Raw genomic sequence first — 19,262 nt, forward strand, 5'->3', positions numbered from 1 at the left:
GTTTATAAAATAAGAACAAAATGTCCAATATTCTAGAAAGTCATGGGTTTGAGGGTCTCTAGTTATCGTGTACACTATAATGCTTGTCGTCTTGGTGACAGGATTTCCCAAACGGCGTCAGATTGTTGCTCTGGATGCGTCAGATGCGCACTACACCACACTACAATGGTCTTTAAAGGGGTGTAGAGCGTAGTGATTAGAGTGGGAGAACTTGTATGAAAATATTGATGAATGTTTGCCGAGATCATGCAAAGAGGCGATCGATTCCAAATGCGTCAGTATCTGTAAGTATACAAATGTAATAAATTCTATTTTCAACGGAACATCAACAAATTGAACAACCTTCAGACGAGACGAAGCTACGCATATAAAGAACAACATAAAGTTCTTTGTAAAGTCCTCGGAGAGCTGAAAACTTTATGTTTGTTTATTTAGCAAACTGCTTTTATTTTCACATTTATCTCGAAAGCTTGTATTACTTTTCAGTTCTATAAATCTTCCATTTCTAAAAATAGCGGTGGTACCTCAGTTGCTTTTCAAGTGAGAGGTAACGGTTCGAATCCATGCGGCGGCATACCTATACCTTTAATTTGTAATTTAAGTACATTTATGGATGTTTAGTAGCACCACTTCTCTGAAGGAGAAAATCGTGATGATATCTACATGTCGAAGAAGATTCGCATCCCTTGGAGAATGTATGAAGTACAAGTTTTATAGGAGACTCGAATATAACAATGGTGATACCTTACGTGTAAATGTGTCTCTATTTTCGATGAATTCAACTCGTGCCTACAACTTTAAATTGCGTGCAGTGAAGCCTGGTTGCTATAAAGGAACGTTGAGTGGAGCTTCGATATTCTATTATTTGTGCTATGATTGAGTCGGTAACAAGTGGCAGTGTTACTGTGTTTTTTTTGTCAGCTTCCATGCTACATCTTATGTATGTCTTTTTACGATACATGGTGACGGGACGAACAAGTCTTGCACCAGGTGATACGCGACTCGCCGGTGTATAGCAGTGCAGTGCCAATCATAGCTTTAAATCTGAGGGGCACTGCGTCTGTTACATTTGCCTTTCAAACCAGAACGCATTAGTATTGCTTGGAGACCGAAATAGATGAGGTACTTCCTTGGGCAACCTTTTTCGCAAGGAGCTCTATTGATACTAAATAAATTCTATTCTGCAGATCTAACTTCCCGAGAATTCCAAATGAACTGTGGGCCACTAAAGTTAGTGGCGCATAACCACTATACCGCTGAAGTCGTTCTGTGGCTCCCGGATATTGGATGGTTCCAAAATAATTTCCTAATAACCATTATTCGTTATTGTATTCGTTCTTTTCCCACAACGATATTATTATCGATTCCTTAGATTTCAGACAGGCCAAGACACTAAAAATTGTATGTTGTTCATTAATTTGTCCGCGGCATCTTGAATACGCATTACAGGTCTGGAGCATTGAGGGCTCCTTACCTATATATCGCGAATTGAAAATGTGCAAAGATTTATTAAAAAGGTAATTTTTTTTATGATACCATGTTATGGGACGAACAAGTGCGCCTGATGGTAAGCAACACACCTGTCCATAACTGTTGCAGTGCCACTCAGAGCTTAAAAACAAAAAATCTGAGGGGCACTGCCACTACGCCCATCACCCTGAAACATAAGTTGATACGTCTCATGTGCTTGTAATTCACCAGCACCCTTACCCTTCAAAACCGGAAGACAGGAATGCTGACATTATTGCTTGGCCGCAGAAGTAGGCTAGGTGGCAGTAGTTCCCTGGACGAACTCTTGCACAAGGCGCTTTACTGCTACAGAGGCTTTTTCCAACTAAGGAGCAGTACGAGTCAAACCGGTATCTTGATGAGGAGGGACGCCCAGATTACAGACCAGTATTTTTACGAATAACTGCTTCTGGTGTCCCGGAACTCGTGTCCAAGATTTCTCTTAAAGCGCCTTCGAACTTTCGATGGAATACATAATTTCTTGCATATGAGTAACAGATTCAATGTAGTGTCTAAGCAGGTTGATATCTATCTCTTTAACACTAGTGTTGCATCGGTAAAGCGTCATATGAGTAGTCTGTTTTTTGGCCAGTAGGGAATTACTAAGTGTTGCGAATTTGTCATAGTATATTATAGTTACTAGTTACATGGTTGTAATTTAATGCACGTTAGTATCAACTTAATGTGTCTATCGGAAAGGACCTATAATTGGTTCTCCATTATTATGTACGTTTTAGTTCTTTAAAATAGTCTTTGATTTTTCAACAAATTGACATAAAATAAACTGACAGAAATACATTATAGTATTATCTTATCTCGTTATGCTTTGGCTTTCGGAAGAAGAATGAACAAACAACACTTAAAAGTTTCTTTTACACTCAAAACTTTGCCACTGGCGTCAACTTGGGAACCACTCTTTCCGAAATACGTATAAGTTTCTCATTTATATATTTACTGCGCGAAAGGCGTTGCAAGTACGTCTAAAACCAAAATTAGCTCTTATACAGTATATTTTGAGGCGTTTATTTCTATAACAGAGAGTTATATAATGTAAACTCATTTCAATGCAGTTAGTTCAAAATTTCATATGTCACTATACTTTTAGAAAATCAAATTAAGCTTAAAACTTTACTGCTCATTAGTAAGGCAGATTCCTTTGACAATAATAAACAAGAAACTCTAGACGTTACATTTTGTAATAAACATTGTACATGTTTATCATTTACAACACTTGCGTATATCATAGATCGAGACTACCTGCTAAAGTTAAACGGGTCGTTAACACAGAAAATCGTTAGAAGTTAGCTTATTCAGAGTATCCTATAATTCAAATAAAACAATAAGTTACAGTGTCGTATAGTTGAGGTGAACGATGATGTAGTGACCAGGATAGAAAAAGAAATGCGTGGATGGTTTGATAATTTAGAAATGATGAATGTTACTAGATTGGCGGCGCAAATTTATAGAGCAAACGCCGATGGACACACGGGTAGAGGGGGGATGACGACGTGCATATTTTAATCAAATTAGGGAAGTCCTTAAAAAGATCGGGTTAAAAGTATCAAGAATTGTGAAGAGTGAAGAAACGACAGAAGTATGTCAGGGGAAAGTAGGTTTCGTGGGTCTCGTTACTTCCGAAACCAAATAGTGGAGTTTATTCTACTCGTGTCTGTAATTACTCGTACACCAGCACCAATAGGTAAGGTGGCAGTAGTCACCTGGACGAACTCTTTCACAAGGAGCTCTAGTGCTACAAGCAAGCACATAGATAAATTCGTAAGATTTTCTGACTCGGTCTGTACCTCAGTTGGTAAGAACGATAGCTCCGGTGTGGCAACTGAAGCTGGTTCAGATCGATGGAATTTTTCTTCATATTAATCTATCTTTGTATCAATAATAATAATGAGTGTGCTGTAGCAACCTTCAATTATAGGATACAAGTGGACTAGTGCAAAAACTTTGAATCTAAATCTAATTTGAAATACTGTAATCTCAAATTTAATTATTAAATGTACGTCTTGTTTGTTGTCTGTCTTGAATAACACGTTCATAAAGACTTTGTTCCGTTGTCTTATGACTTAAAATTCAAAAATTGTTTTCAACAAATTCTGTTCATCTTGCCGTTACACGTTATCGTTATTGTAATTTCTCCCGTTCAGTGACAATGAGTCACAAGAATCTCGCTTTTGAGAAATTCACTCTTTTAAAATCTGACGCAAAGAGGCGAGTTATAAGTTTGACACTTTTGTTTGCGTATTTGTGTGTCTAGTATGACTGATTTGGTATAGTAGCTCCCAATTGGCTGAACTGGCATGGTATGGTGTAACGGGCTGTTGTCCGCAACTCGACATCCATGCGTCTATTTTGCGTGTGATGGGTACAGGGTCCTACTCGTACCACCCAAGCTGTTCCAAGAATCTCCGTGCGTTTGGGTTTGCTGAAGGCTTCGGGGAACGAACTCGGTACTCCGAGGTACTTTGCCCTGTAGTTAACCAGGCCGGAGCATTGTAGTAGGATGTGCGCGGCTGCTTCCTCTTCCTACATGTACGCTCTGCATGGAGGGCTGTCCGTGCTAGATTGAAAAGGTGTTTATTAAATGGACCATGACCAGTTAGAGCGGTTGTTAGAATGCGCAGCTCTTTCCTTTTGAGTTTAATAAATTTACGAGATAGACAGGCGTTAAACATGGGGAGTGCTTCCCTAGCCTGTCTACAAACCGTAAGGGTTGCCCATGTGTTGTTATGAACAGTTTTCATAATATCAAGTGACGGGATGAATAAGTCGTCCGCCTGATGGTAAGCTACATGCCTGCATAACAGTTGCAGAGCCACTCAGAACTATAAATCGCAAAGATCTGAGAGGCACTGCCACTGCTCCCTGAGACATAAGTTGATAAGTCCCGTGTGCCTGTAGTTTCACCAGCAACCCTTACCTTTCAAAACCGGAATACAATAATGCTGACATTACTGCTTGGAGTCAGAAATAGTTAAGGTGGTAGTACTTCACCACCATGAGCCTTTCGATGAAGAAAAACATCGCTAGGAAACCTGTACGTCGAGGAAGATTCACAACTCTCGGTAAGCGTGTGATATCCTAAACCCGTATTGGACCACCCGTAGCGGGCCTAAACCCTCGCCTGAGGGGAGAGTTTAAGACACCGTCTGTGGGTCAGCTATAATCCTGAAACGTGTAAGTGGGTTGATGCTGAAATGTAAACCAATATCTTTTTTAAACTTCTTGAAGTTTCTTACTCGTTCTTCTCCGGGAATCTACTTTACAACTGATTATTAGTGATTAATCAGTTTGTTGATTTAAAGTGTAATATAAGAATACTTGAAAAATGTAGTTAACAATACAGGTCTTGTAGTATATTATGTTAGATCAACATTTCACTAAGACTTGACATGCGAATATAATAGTTACACAATTCTTATTTCACTTTTGATGTAGCATGCAATTGGAATTTAACCAAAAAATAGGAATTCAAAAATATAACATACAATAGTTAAATTTTGCATTTAGTGTTGTCAAGTAAAAAATCATCAATATTGTAGTAGCATTGAGTAACTAACAAATTATTCAATTTTATTTTAAATTGTGTCATAGCTGCTTATACGAACATTGTTCGACTGTAAAATTTCAAATTAGGGCGTTCTTTGGGCTCTATTGGGTTCTATTTTATTCCTTGGTTTCTGGGATGTCTAGCTTTGACTATTATTAAAGTAGCCTAGATTTTATTTCATATAGACACAGGCCTTTAATATATTATAATTTATAATTTGCTTACGTATCAAATAAAGGTCTTTTAAATTTGAATTCTGCCTGGATCCTGTTAAGAGAGAGACACCTCGTCAACTCTGAAAAAAATGTTAACTTAACACGAAGTAACGACATGGAGTACCAGTACTAATACCAGTACCAGTACAAGTACAGTACCAAGAAAAATGATTATCGTTGATTTGCAAGCAGCCTTGCAAATTGCAGCTTTGCCTTGGAGCCTCGTGATTGGCTAATTTGAAATTTGTAGAGCGACGTGATTGATCAGTTGAAATTAGGTGCCATCCTGGACTGATTAAAGCCATGCGGTTGGTCGGTTTGAATTTCGAATTGTGCACGGCACTGGGCATGGCAATGGAGATGGCGAGGTGCTCGTGCGAGTGCGGTAGGCCGCCTTTATAAGAAGCCCGTTTGAAACAATCGGCCATAATAGGGTTGTCAATTACTTTAAATACTACAAGCTATAATTTTAATTATTTTAAATATGTACGTTTTTCGGTCCTTTATTTGATTGTTTATTTCAATACTATAATATATGTAGACTAGATACTAAAATGGTAGAACATTTACAATAATATAATTTTATAAATGTTGAATTAATTAATTAATGAAACATTCATTATTGCACATTAAAATCACAATAAAAACGTGTATATTAGTCTTATACAAACTAGATAATTAAATCAACTACTTGTAGGGCTTGCACGACAGGGTGCAACTTGGACAAGAGCGACATAAAGCACGAGATACTGCTATTTTCGCATTGATGATCTCAAACTAGAGAATACCCTTTGTTATGAGTACTAGAGCATAATAAGTCCGAAAATCACTACTAAGGCCACCCTGACAAGAATCAATTTAGAAAAGGCTATTATGGCCCTACCGGATCGAAGGATCTGCGTATTAATATTACAATTGTTGAGTTTATTTAATTAATATCACGATGTTTTATTATCATGATATTTAATTATTTTTGTGAAATTACTTTACTAGTTTCTTATAATTATTATTATAAAGATCGGACACAGAAAAATTCATTCGATCCGGCAGGATTCGAACTAGCGCGTGTTGTAGTTTTTTTAACGACTTTTGACCGTAGCGCCATCTGTGAGAAATCTATGAAATCATAAAACAATTGTAATATAATAAAATTATTGTTATCATAATTCAAGTTTTTTTTAACGCTTTTCTAAATATGTCCATGAGTGTATTTTGTACATTGTATTATACGGAAACAGACAAATAGTGTGTTTGGGATTCATTAATAAAGCAGGGGAAATGCAGACTTATCAATCGCCCCTCTTCTCACAGCAGTGACACTTTTGGTGAAACCGACTAAGACGTACGATCCTGCTCAGCTTTCAACAGCGAACACTCCACTAATCGTTTAATGTCTACCTTTTCTATACAGGGTGGAATACGAGACGGGTCAGCGAGGTTAGCTACCTTAACCATTGTACATACATACGTGAATATACACGTCCTTTTCACATTAAGTTACGCGGATACCACGGCCCTCCTATTGCTATAATCCTGACACACATTTTGAACAAACATTTCCCGAATCGATCGTGATAAGTTCTTAAATCTGTTTATTTTAAATCAAAACATAACACTTGCAGTACTATTATTAGCTTTGGAGGAATACAGAAGGAATGACTTTCAGAATTGTGCTGAACATTGTTATGCCACTAGATCTGTTAACAATAAAGAATATATTGTACCTAGAACTATAAAATGCTTTGGCAAAGAACTACAAATTATTTAATACCTGTCATATACAATGATACGAATTAATATTTAAAAAGAAAGCGAAAAAGAAATTGTTAACATAAATCTCAGATGAGTCAGCTTTGTACTATTGAATCTGACATATGTATGGGAGGGTGTTTTATGATATACGATAACTAAGGTACATATAGGCTTACGATGAGAGTGTGTGCTTTAAATTTGTAGTCAAGTCTATTTTATGTAATAAACGATTTATTACTATCACTTATTATTACCACTCAGAGCTTTAAATCGCAAAGAGACGTAAAGTTGACAAGCCTCATGTGCTTGTAGTTTTCATCCTTACCCGTTAAAACTGGAACGCTGTAATGCTCACTTTACTTGTTGGCGGCAGATTTAGGTTGTGGTGGCCGTATTTCCCTGGACGAACTCTTTAACCATTGTGATTTTTAGCTTTACTGCTAAATATAATACCATACAATATAAATTTCGTCAGTCTTATGTCATTCATCCTCTCTGTCAGCTGCACAGTAAAACGGTCATACACCGTCTTAAATTTTTATCCTGTATATTATACAACTCATTGGTAGACTGCAATTGGCATGGGCTACGGTTCAATGTGTTACCATCGTCAATCCATTAGACGTCCCAGTGCTGGGCAGGGGTTTTTAATGAGAAGGTTTTTAGGCCATAGCCATCTTTGCTATAATATCATACATAACCATGGTCATGTTTAAGTATTTTATAGGTAATTCAATTACATAATTAATCTGCATTGAAAATCTACGAAGTTGCCTTAGCTGTAATGGCAACAAGACTAAGTAACAAAAGTTATCCAACCCAACGCCTGTGAGTTCGTCACCGAAATACAACTAATTTCGACACGTATGAAATGGTTCTTCCTGGCTTAATAACTCATTTACATAAGTGACATAACCGAAAAATCCGTCAGCCATAGCCCTCTTATGAACCACATTGGCCTCACTGATATTTTGCCATAGTCCGTGTTGATTATATACACGTTGAACAAAAACGATATAATTAAAATACAATTAACTTTTCAAAATATTCACAAATAATACAAATTCCCTAAAAAATGAAACCTACATCTCGAGATTGCTTGTCAAATAGCCAATGTGAGCGTTGTTGTCTGAAATAAGTATGTCTTGTTTGTTGTAGGCTCTATAGTTTACATTTTAACAAGGCCCCGCATAATCTTCAACATATTTTACGTTATAACTTCACAAATCCACAGCGACAACCCTAACATCTATGTCTTTTATTTATTATGGTGGTCTGGTCGACTTGCCTCTTTTTTTGTCTCTCTGCCTTTATTTTCGTAAGATTTTTATCTGTACTACGCTCAATACGTTAAATATAGTTTGAAACAAGCTTTCTGTCCTCTCCTGTCATTTATAACTCACTTTATAGTTTTTTGTTTGTTTGTTTTTAACATCTGGACCCTATCGGCTATTTATGTTTGAATGACGTTAATGGTCAATTTACCTTTGTCATTTGGTTTAATGCTTTTATGGGGTTTCTTAATTATAGACTATTGTTAAGTATTAGAAAAAGTTATGTGATTTTTTAGTTCAATTTTCACCGTGAACGATTAGAAAATTGCAAGTCTTCTAACGAATACATCAATTACGTCCTTACCATTACGTTCTACCCAAGCAGCACATCTATAGCTAAATATATACTATAAGATATCTATTAGAATTTAATTAAATTGTACATTTTAAGAGTTCAAATTCCCTCAAGATGTCTTGAAGAATGTTTCTAGACAATTTAAAGTAAAAGTGGGCACAACTTTATTAGAGATCACAAGAGTGCTTTGAGAAATTATCAGTAGGTGGTGTTAAGAGTCATTCTTATCTTTTTTCTGAAGTATGCCTTCTAGAATGCTACGAGACCATTTGTAGAACAATTTTTAGATAATTTATAGTCTATGATAGTTTTCTTAGTAATGCTATTTTAAAACCAAAATAACTAAAGCGTTACAAACGTAAGACGTAATTCTCTTAATACTAATAGATTTCAAGTTTTATACATTAAATAACCTTTTACACGTCACCCAAGATAAAAAAACAATTTAAGAAATCCAATTTGTCGCAATAAAACGTTATTATGTATAATTATATGGAATGTGTTATATATGACTAGAAAGGTAGATAAATTCCCTATCAGATAAGATATATTTCAATGACATACCTAACTTATGTTGGAAGAAATAAAATTTTCATTACAAAATTGAGGTTATTTCTTCACGCCAACCACATTACACACAATGATTTCACTGTATTCTATTGATAGACGGCACAATACACATACACAACATTGAAGTACAGTAGTTTACGCGCTTATTTCAATTTTCTTTTCACTTCAGAACACGGAATTATTTCACAACGTTTATTTACTTGTCAACAAACAAAAATGCATTATGCCCGACTCGCGCGCGAATTAACGACTAATGTTCGATACAAACACATAACGTGTTTGTCAATAAATACAAACACTACAGAATGTCTATAAATGAAATATATCTAGAATAAACTTAAGAACAGTAGTTATTAGAGTATTAATAGACTTTACTGGATATGTACAGAACAATTTTACTAAAAATAATCAGTTGATCTGCAGTTGAACTTAAAATAAGGACTATTAGAGTAAATCTTAGGAGAGAACACTCTTAATTAAGTTGTTTCGTATTAAGGTTTTAAAATTGTGACTTGAGTGTAATAAGTCTCTAAGAACAATATCTTTTTTCTAGAACCATTTATAGAGAATTATTATCTAAACCTATACCATATTAAGACTGTTTAAAGATATAATAGTTTTGAGGCGTATAAAGTGTTCTCCTTGGGTACTACTGGGGCAGTAGAGACCACGGACTCCCATCCACTACGCTCCAGGCATACTTTTTTCACCTGCTCGTCTTGTATCAACTTTTCATATCCCCCGTTTGCCTTTTTGAATTCTCAACATCTCATTATAAGACGAGTTTATATATTGATTTTGGCTTTGAAATGACACATCTTAAAATGTCAAGTTTTAAATATATATATTTACCATTAAGTATTGTTTTAGGAAAATGTATTGTATCTATTGTATTGAAGCCGGTAACAATAAAATTGCAATCTAAAGAGCACAGTATACAAAGGATTTAGATAGAGGTCTTAGTACTCCTAAACTAAGAATTAGATCATGTATTACGGCGTTGTTTCCTTTTATTAAACCATTACGGTAAATTAGGCTGAGTCAGAAACCTGTTTTTCAAATAAATTCCTATATGTAAAGTTCTAACAATAAAACAGAGCAAAGCCCATCCCATGAAGTGCACAGACGGTCACCCATCGAAGTACTGACAGCGCGTAACATTGCTAAACTTTGGTGATCGGATTACTACGGTGTACGATTGTTAGCTACAGATTTCTACAAAGACAGGAAACCAATGAGTAACTTTATCTATCATACTTTTCATACCCAACTATATGTGTTATATCGAGTTGTAGGTAGTGTCCCGGTGAATTGTTTTCATGTACATAGTTTGTAACAACTATTGCATAGGAATACGTTGTATTTTACTGTTTGTCTAAATCGATTGCTTGTTTTGTACTTACCGTACAGATGTTTAAAAAAACATTAAATTGTGAATACCTATTGTTGTAACATTTTAGTTATAACTTACGGCCTTATTTGCATGCGACTTATGACTTTATTACAGCGAACTTTTGTAACGAAATTGTTCTGAGACTCACTTTCAGAAATTTGTATTTATATAATGTAATTAAAGATTAAATTGGCTTAAAAAGTTTCTTAAAACGAATGATGCAATAAGGAAGTCATATTATTACAAATTTACGACTCGCAGGTTAAAGGTCAAGTTCGTTTAGCACCTTTCTTTATATTGGTCTGCTCAGAGCCATTTTATTAACTAACTGCCTCCGTGGCCGAGCGGTTACTATACCGGACTGCCACGAAGAGGTCCCAAGTTCGATTCCCGGACCGGGAGATATATTAGATATATTTATTTCTCTCGTGTATTTGCAGTGTCCCTCAGCACACATTCACATAAAAATGAAAGGCGCGTCGGGACGACCAGAGTATCTTTGAGGTACGACTGAATGGGCATCTTCTGGACGGGCTTGTTCCATCGTAGATTCATCTTTCCTCCAGAGCTAGGTAGTTATCAAGAGCAAGTCCATTTAATGACAAAAAGTGTTATGCAACGCTACTGCATCGTGAGATTATGCGAATATGTGCGTCCGTACACGGCGCCCAGCGCGCGCGCACACATACAAGCCGCGTTGCTACATTTGTATGGAGTTACCACACTTAGACTTTGCCATAACAGTTGCAGTCCTAATCAGAACGTTGAATTGCAAAGATCTGAGGGGCACTGTCATCCAGAGAAATAAAGTTGACAACTCTCATGGGCCTGTAATTTCACAAGAAGCTATCTTTCAAAGCCGGATCGCAGTAATGCTTACAATACTGATTGGCGATAGAAATAGGCACTGTGGCGGTATTTCCATGGACAAAGTACTTCACAAAGAGCTCTACTGCTATTTTACAATAAAGATAATTATTTTACCGTCGCACCTAGGGAAGTACCAAGCAGGTACTTTCCCCGCTGAGGACGAGTCATCAACGTGCGCAAAATTAGTTCAGATTAACATGATAATAAAGTTTATCGTCTTATCTTAATGTGGTGTCTTTATTACCTTTTTCGAACCTAAACACAACAAATGAGAGCTATAAGGAGGGTCATGACACAATTATGAAAAGTTACACGGTCTGACATACTTCTGACGCTACCTCCATTACCTCATTGATTACCATTTTTGTTACAATTCCAAGAGTATAATCTATCCGAGTTAGTATGAATAATTGGGATTTAAAATAATGAAATGTTTTGTAAAACTTTCCGGTAAACGTAACCGCAATTTTCATTTTTAATTTATCATGTACATAGAAGTAATTTTGAGGTTGTTAATAGAGTTTAAAATAGAAAGGACACACAAAAGCTTATCTCGTCCAACCATTATAATGAAATCGCAAACTTAACTCTGCCTTTGAGGAATTGCAGTGGAAATTTAAATTAAATTTTGGCGTTGAATACCGCCATCGCCATTGTAAGTAACAAACGGACAAAACGATTATGACAGCGTGCTCGCTTCAGATACCGTTGCGTTTTCAGGCTGAAACCTCTGTTCCAGGAACGTGCACGGCCCTGGGGAAATTCGAAGTTAGAGTTTGGACCCTTGTGAGATTGATGAATTGATGAATTGAATTGAATTGATGAATTTTCACACGCAAACGCACTCATCCCCACAACACGCCTCCATGGTTTTTTTTATGATGTCAAGTGATGGGCCTTCCCCAAAGATCACCATAACGACCAGTCTAGCGCGGCTCGCAGCCTCCACAAGGTCATTGGTCCCTCTTGTGGGTGGTCATAACTAAACTCAGTAATAATTAACTCACGGAGCAAGTCTGTTGATTGCTGTTTATTTACGATTAATCCCGACCGCGTAGCCCAATCCCAAATGCCGTAAATTACTTTTTGACCCTAATACGACTCTATAATCGAGTAAATTATAATAATAATAACGTTTTATTTCTCTAATACAAATAAAACGATTCTTAAATATACTTATTACCTAAGTCTCGACTACTATCAGAACCGATATCGCCAAATCTCACACATTCTCAATTTGGAACACTACAAATCTTGATATTGATTGGTTGCAGTTTCAAATTTAAAAAGAACTATCAATTCTGGATTGTTAATATAATTTAAACTTTACCCTGTTGGCATATCGTTCAAAGTTATCAATACCTATTATTGCAAGTTACGACGTTTGGATATTATATTAAAATTTCAATCAATGTGCTGCCATCTAGCGGTTAATTTCTGAACGACGACGAAATGGAGTTATTAATTTAATTCTCCAAAAAAGAAGCGACCACATTGCAGGGGTATGAGCTTTACTTTCGTTTCTTGTATAAAAAAAAAAAAATTCCCTATATACAAAATTGAAAATTTGTCAAAATATACTTTCCGATGACATGATATCTGCCGCCCTTACTTAAAAGGGCGCTTGTGACAAAAAAGTCAAATCCGAGAAAATAATGTTCAAAAAAAATGAAAAATGTCTGTTGTCGCCAAACGAAAAGACAAAGACACTAGCTGCAAACGCAATCTAATAGGTTAACATTATGTAAAAATAAAATATTTGATTATTTATGCTCAATTATCAAATTATTAACCTTTTTCCTTTTCATCTTAGTAAATAAATGTTCGTAAAATACTCAATACCAGGTAAGATGGGCGCAAGTAACCACCTATGCCTTTTCAGCTTAGGATAATTACAACACTATTGTTAACTTTAGTTTAATAATAAGACGAAAGGGCAGCACGTGGTTACAATTTCTTTTCAATGTGTCGTAGCTTAAGATTTTTAAAATTTTTATTATATTAAATAAGAGGTAACATTTTCACTTTATTTTAAATTTATTTAATCATTGTGTAACTGTCATCAGGGAAATGAACCTTTTTCGGTAAATACATATATGTACTTTAACTGAAGAAGATAGAAACTTAAATGTGACTTGCGTCTTTTCATTTACTTAAATGATTGAAACGTGTAGTTGTATCTAGGCAATTACGCCTTTTTACCAATTTATTTTCTAAATGCGTCCAATTACTCCACTTAGTTTGACCATAAAAGTGTGAGTACTTACGCCCTTTTCTCTCACGGTAACTTCATACCTAATCCATCTAGGAAAAAAAAATAAAATTGTGACAGATTTGTCTTTTCTTGCTGATCATGGCAGTACATGTAACTCATTTTTTGAAAAAGTGTCAACTTACGCCGGCAGAAATACTACTATGAGTAATATTTTTGGTGCGGCAATCATTTTTGCACTCCAAAACAGCACAATAAGGTCTTTTTCTAGGATTTTAGAGAATTTGCACGAAAGAGTGACACAACCATACCATACAAAGCGAAAATGGCGGACTGAGCTCACGTAGGTCTTTCGAGACCTATAGTTGGCACGCGTCAGACGCTAACTAACCACTTCCGTATTTATTGTTCTGTGCTTGTTACTATATTCAAATGTCATGTGGCAAATGGTTCAGTTTATCATAACGATATAAATAGTAGCAATAGAACTCCCTGTGAAAGATTTCGTTTTGAAGTTGAAGTTTTGCATTACTGCGTTCTGTTTTGAAGGGTAAGGGTGCTGGTAAAATTACAGACACATGGGACTTATCAACTTATGTCTCAGGGTGACGGGCGCAGTGGCAGTGCCCGTCAGATCTTTGTGTCTTAAAGTTCTTAATGGCACTGCAACTGTTATGAACAGTCCGTTCCGTCATTTGGTATTATAAAGACTCATCCATCTCTTCGCGACTTAGACGAAATCTTTCTACGAGTACCTATCTAGCTGCAGGGCGTCACTCGTCTCTGTAACCATCACTTCATGGCCGCCATTCGGTTGTCTTTACTCCTTGCGTGGGCATCACGCTTCGTAATAAGTCCTGCCAGTCTCCATTTTAGTTCGATTGCCCTTATTAGACTTTTCTTGACAGTCGTCTGTACAAATGCACAAATTCATTGGTGGCACTAAAGCTTCTGTCTTCTTGTTGATATTCCAAATATGCCGTTTATGATACAAACCGACCTCAAAAGTTCTTGGAATTACATCTATGTACTAAGTTTTATTGAAATCGGTTACTGGAAAGTGCGCGAAACCGTATTCATCCCCTAGTTTGCCACCCTTAGTGGTGGAATATTTTCTTCAAATTTAAATGGGACCGAGGTATCATCTTAACGCATATAGTCGAACTGAGAATCTCCTCCTTTTCTGAAGTCGGTTGAAAATTTTATAGAAAAGGTTGTTCTACGGCTTCTGCATTCTTGATTAACAACAATCTATTGCTGTGATAGTTTAGGTGTTTCAGGTTGTGAATGATAAATTTGAACAAATATCTATTTACCAAGATCAACTCAGAGTTTCTTACTAATTATTTTCAGGGGATTTGTCTGATTTACGATTTCAATTCTAACTTGCTTGTCTTTGAAATAAAGACATTGCAAACTTTTGCTTCTGTATGTGTGTGGTTGTTGAGGGGTTGATCGCCTATACAGTCGATGCGAATGAAGTACCATTTTCCTTTACACATGACACACGCTCATACATAGAAACGCGGCTTGTACAAGTGTACTTGCAGCGAAGGCCGACCGCATTAAATCAATTTCACCTACATTCTACAATTATAGTGGAAATTTAATTTTTGTTTCTCTTTTTGTTTCAGGTAACATTTTGGTCTCACTGAATAGAAAACTTCCATCGTTCGTTGCTGGATTTTCCAGTACATACAACCTCTTTTGACCTTCTTTAAACAAAATGAGGGCAATAACGACCACCTAAAGGTAAGCAAGGTCTTGAATAGGCATAATTATGTAAAAGAACCGATAATAAAGGAAAGGACCCTTCGTTTCGGGAACTGAATACGTCTCTGTAGACTATATAAGCCCGTAAGTCGGCATTGTGCACATAATCGTGAAACGTCACTGACTTACAATTATATGGACGTCGGGTCTGCGCTAAAAAGTGTCCGAACTTATAGGGCGTTAAAATCGTATACAGAGCGTCATTCACGCTTTAGTCTTAGTTTGTTCGACTGACAGCGAAGCAAGCAAATTTAGATAGTACTTGTAATGTAGGTATATTATTAAATAGTTGTAAGTGGGTATTTTTTGTAAGATATTTATATTCGCCAGTCCGTTAATAAACGTTCGACTGCTAAGCTGTGTTTTTGTTCCTTGCCGTGTGCCGATATAAAACAGTGACGACGAGGCCATTTTTTTTGAAATATACCATATATATTCAAAAAGTAACCTACGTGTGTGTGTCTGTGTATCTGTGTTTTGTTATACATACAAAAAAACAATGTCGGTTGGAAAAATTTCGGAGTTCGATGTGCATAAAGACGATTGGCGGTTGTATATCGAACGTTTGGAACAATATTTCATCGTAAATAATGTGAAGAGTGAACATCAAGTGCCTACATTGATTACGGTGATGGGTGCGGAAGCCTATGAACTATTGGTTAATTTATGCACACCGGAGCGACCCAAGACAAAGACATTCCAACAAATCACCGCCATATTGGAAGGTCATTTGCAACCGAAACCTAGTGAACTAGCCGAGAGATACAAATTTAGGCACAGAACGCAAAATAGTGGCGAAACCATAGCGGAATATATTACCGTTTTAAAACGTATGTCAAAAACGTGCGAATTTGGCAACTGGCTGGAGGAAAGCCTGCGGGATCAGTTGGTATGTGGCATAATTAGTGACACTATACGGCAACGGCTGTTTGCGGAGAGTAAACTGGATTTTAAGCGGGCATACAGTTTAGCAGTGAGTATGGAGACGGCCGAGAAGGATGCGGCTATTGTGCAAGGGCACGGAAGGTCACCGGCCGAACCGATGATGACGGTGCCATGTCAAGCGATAGCGGGGGAGCGGTGGCGACGGAAGGGTGCGGCGGGCGATGCAGTGCGGGGCGGGAGCGGAGCGGCGCGGGAGGCCGGGCCGCTCGCCGCGCGGCGGGAGCGCGCGCGCACGGAGCCGGCGCCGCCGCCGCCGCAAGCGCGGACCGGGCGGTTCGAGCAGCGGCCCCGATCGTGCCGTGCATGCGGGGGCGCACATGATTCGGTGACTTGCAAGTTCATGCGATATGTGTGCCGCGTATGCAATCAAATAGGGCACCTACGTCGTATGTGTCCAAATATTACGAACTATGTCAGTACGGGAGTATCGAACATCAGTGGAGATACGGACAGCGTCGACAGTGACGAGGTAATTTTTATTGAGTGTAACCGGTTGGCAATAAGTCAGTGTAAACCGTTGCTTATGGCGTTAAATGTTCATGGTAAGGAGCTCCTTATGGAATGCGATACGGGCAGCGCCGTGTCGTGCATTAGTTACGACACTTATTTAAGACTGTTTAGTAATATAAATATTTGTGATTGTAAATTAGTTTTGCGCTACTACACAGGAGAGGTAGTGCGGCCTGTTGGAGTAATTAGGCCTAAAGTATGTTATAAAAACAAAGAAAAGACTTTAGATCTTTATGTTATTAAAAATGGTAAGACAGCATTGCTTGGGAGGCAATGGCTGGCAGAGATGAATATTAAATTACCAGTGTTACAATACAGCTCGATTAACATGTTAAAAAGTGAGATATTCGATTTGGAATCGTTCAGTTCCAGATATTGTAAAGTGTTCGCGGACGGCCTTGGGCGTTTCACGGGTGCGCCTGTGAGCATCCACGTACGCGCGGACGCTCGACCGGTGTTCCTGCGCGCGCGCCCGCTGGCGTACGCGCTGCGCGAGCCGGTGGAGCGGGCGCTGGAACAGCATGTGCGGGACGGCGTACTCACCCCGGTGCAGCGTTCGGACTGGGCCACACCCATTGTACCAGTAGTAAAAAAGGACGGTAATATTAGAATATGTGCTGATTACAAATTAACTTTAAATAGAGTGTTGGAGATTGACCGTTATCCACTACCACGAGTTGAAGATTTATTAGTTAAATTACACGGGGGACAACATTTTAGCAAAATCGATCTCTCGCAGGCGTACGCGCAATTGGTGTTAGACGATACAAAAAAATACACCGTTATTAATACCCACAAAGGGTTATTTGTATACAACCGTTTGGTATATGGCCTTTCTTCCAGTCCAGGTATATTCCAGCGACTTTTGGAGGAATTATTTGTTGATATACCGCGAGTTGGGGTGTTCTTAGATGACGTGATTATCACGGGTAGGTCTGCAGAGGAACACGTGGGGAACTTACACAAGGTATTTCAGCGATTAGAGAATTCAGGTCTGCGAGTAAAAAGAGAAAAGTGTGTATTTTTCGCTGAATCGGTTAGTTATCTGGGTCACGTAATTAGCAAAGAGGGCGTGCACACTTGTCAAGATAAAGTCAAAACGATTTTAAAGACACCGGCACCGACAACAGTTTCTGAATTACGGTCATTCATAGGTATGGTAATGTATTATTCAAAATTTGTACGTAATGTTAGTACTATATTGGCACCTCTTTACGAATTACTCAAGGTGGGTTCTAAATACGTATGGAGTTCGGAGTGTCAAAACGCTTTTGAAAAAATAAAAACAAGGCTTGCCAGTAGTGAAGTGCTCGTGCATTACTCCCCGGAGCTACCGCTCGTGCTGACCACAGACGCAAGTAGCGTGGGCGTTGGCGCGGTGCTGTCGCACGTGACGCCGGCCGGCGAGCGACCGGTCGCTTATGCATCGCGCGCGTTAACCGCGGCCGAGCGGCACTACTCTCAGATAGACCGAGAAGCCCTCGCGATAATATACGGCATACGGAAGTATCACCAGTACTTGTATGGGCGCAGATTTACACTTAAAACGGACCATAAACCTTTGACATTTATTTTCGGAAATAAAGTAGGTATTCCGGTCATGGCAGCGTCTCGTTTACAACGATGGGCCTTATTACTATCGGGTTATCAGTATAATATTGAGTATGTTTCGTCAAAGAAAAATTGTGCAGACGCTCTGTCTAGGCTCCCGGCGCTAACCGCTAGTAAACCGGAGGATGCGAAAGAGGTCACTTACACAAACTTTGTCGAAAACTTTTTACCAGTGACGAATCATGACGTTAGAGCGGCGACTGCGAAGGATTTGTTGCTTAGTAGGATTAAAGTTTATGTAGAATCGGGCTGGCCTACATCTTGCCTGGAAAACGAGCTTAAACCGTATTTTGTTAGACGTAACGAGTTATACATTGAAAACGGGTGTATTATGTGGGGATATAGAATGATTGTTCCTATATCATTGCGGCAATTAGTTTTAAGAATGCAGCGGCCGTAATTAAGGTACTCCGAGAAACATTTGCGAGGTTTGGTTTGCCATTAGAACTAGTATCGGATCAAGGCCCGCCTTATGCTAGTGCTGAATTGTCATTATTCCTTAAGAACAATGGTATCCGCCAGATTTTCGCACCCGTGTATCATCCGTCATCGAATGGGGCAGCCGAAAATGCTGTAAAGCTATGCAAAAAAGCAATAAAAAAAGCGTGGCGGGACAACGTAGACATTGACGCTGCACTTCAAAACTTCCTGCTGACGTATCGGAACACGACGCATGGCACGACCGGTGAGACGCCTGCGTTGTTGTTACAG

The 19,262-nt window shown here is 38.1% G+C and overlaps 2 protein-coding genes across 3 annotated transcripts in view; both read left to right on the plus strand.

The window, feature by feature from the left end:
• LOC113234707 (furin-like protease 1) overlaps window positions 1–19,262 on the plus strand; it is a 600,106-nt gene that overhangs the window by 60,804 nt on the left and 520,040 nt on the right. The window lies entirely within an intron of this gene.
• On the plus strand, window positions 15,787–17,378 carry LOC113234708. Its single transcript, XM_026470152.1, has 2 exons — window positions 15,787–16,899; window positions 17,307–17,378. Exons 1-2 carry the CDS (start codon window positions 15,985–15,987, stop codon window positions 17,319–17,321), a joined length of 930 nt encoding a protein of 309 aa, XP_026325937.1. The 5' UTR covers window positions 15,787–15,984; the 3' UTR covers window positions 17,322–17,378.

This window comes from Hyposmocoma kahamanoa, unplaced genomic scaffold, assembly GCF_003589595.1.
Source record: "Hyposmocoma kahamanoa isolate Upper Pololo Valley unplaced genomic scaffold, ASM358959v1 86, whole genome shotgun sequence".
Lineage (NCBI taxonomy): Eukaryota > Metazoa > Arthropoda > Insecta > Lepidoptera > Cosmopterigidae > Hyposmocoma > Hyposmocoma kahamanoa.

Coding starts and splice junctions, on each gene's coding strand:
- LOC113234708 (XM_026470152.1), top strand. CDS start 15,985: ATGTCGGTTGGAAAAATTTCGGAGTTCGATGTGCATAAAGACGATTGG.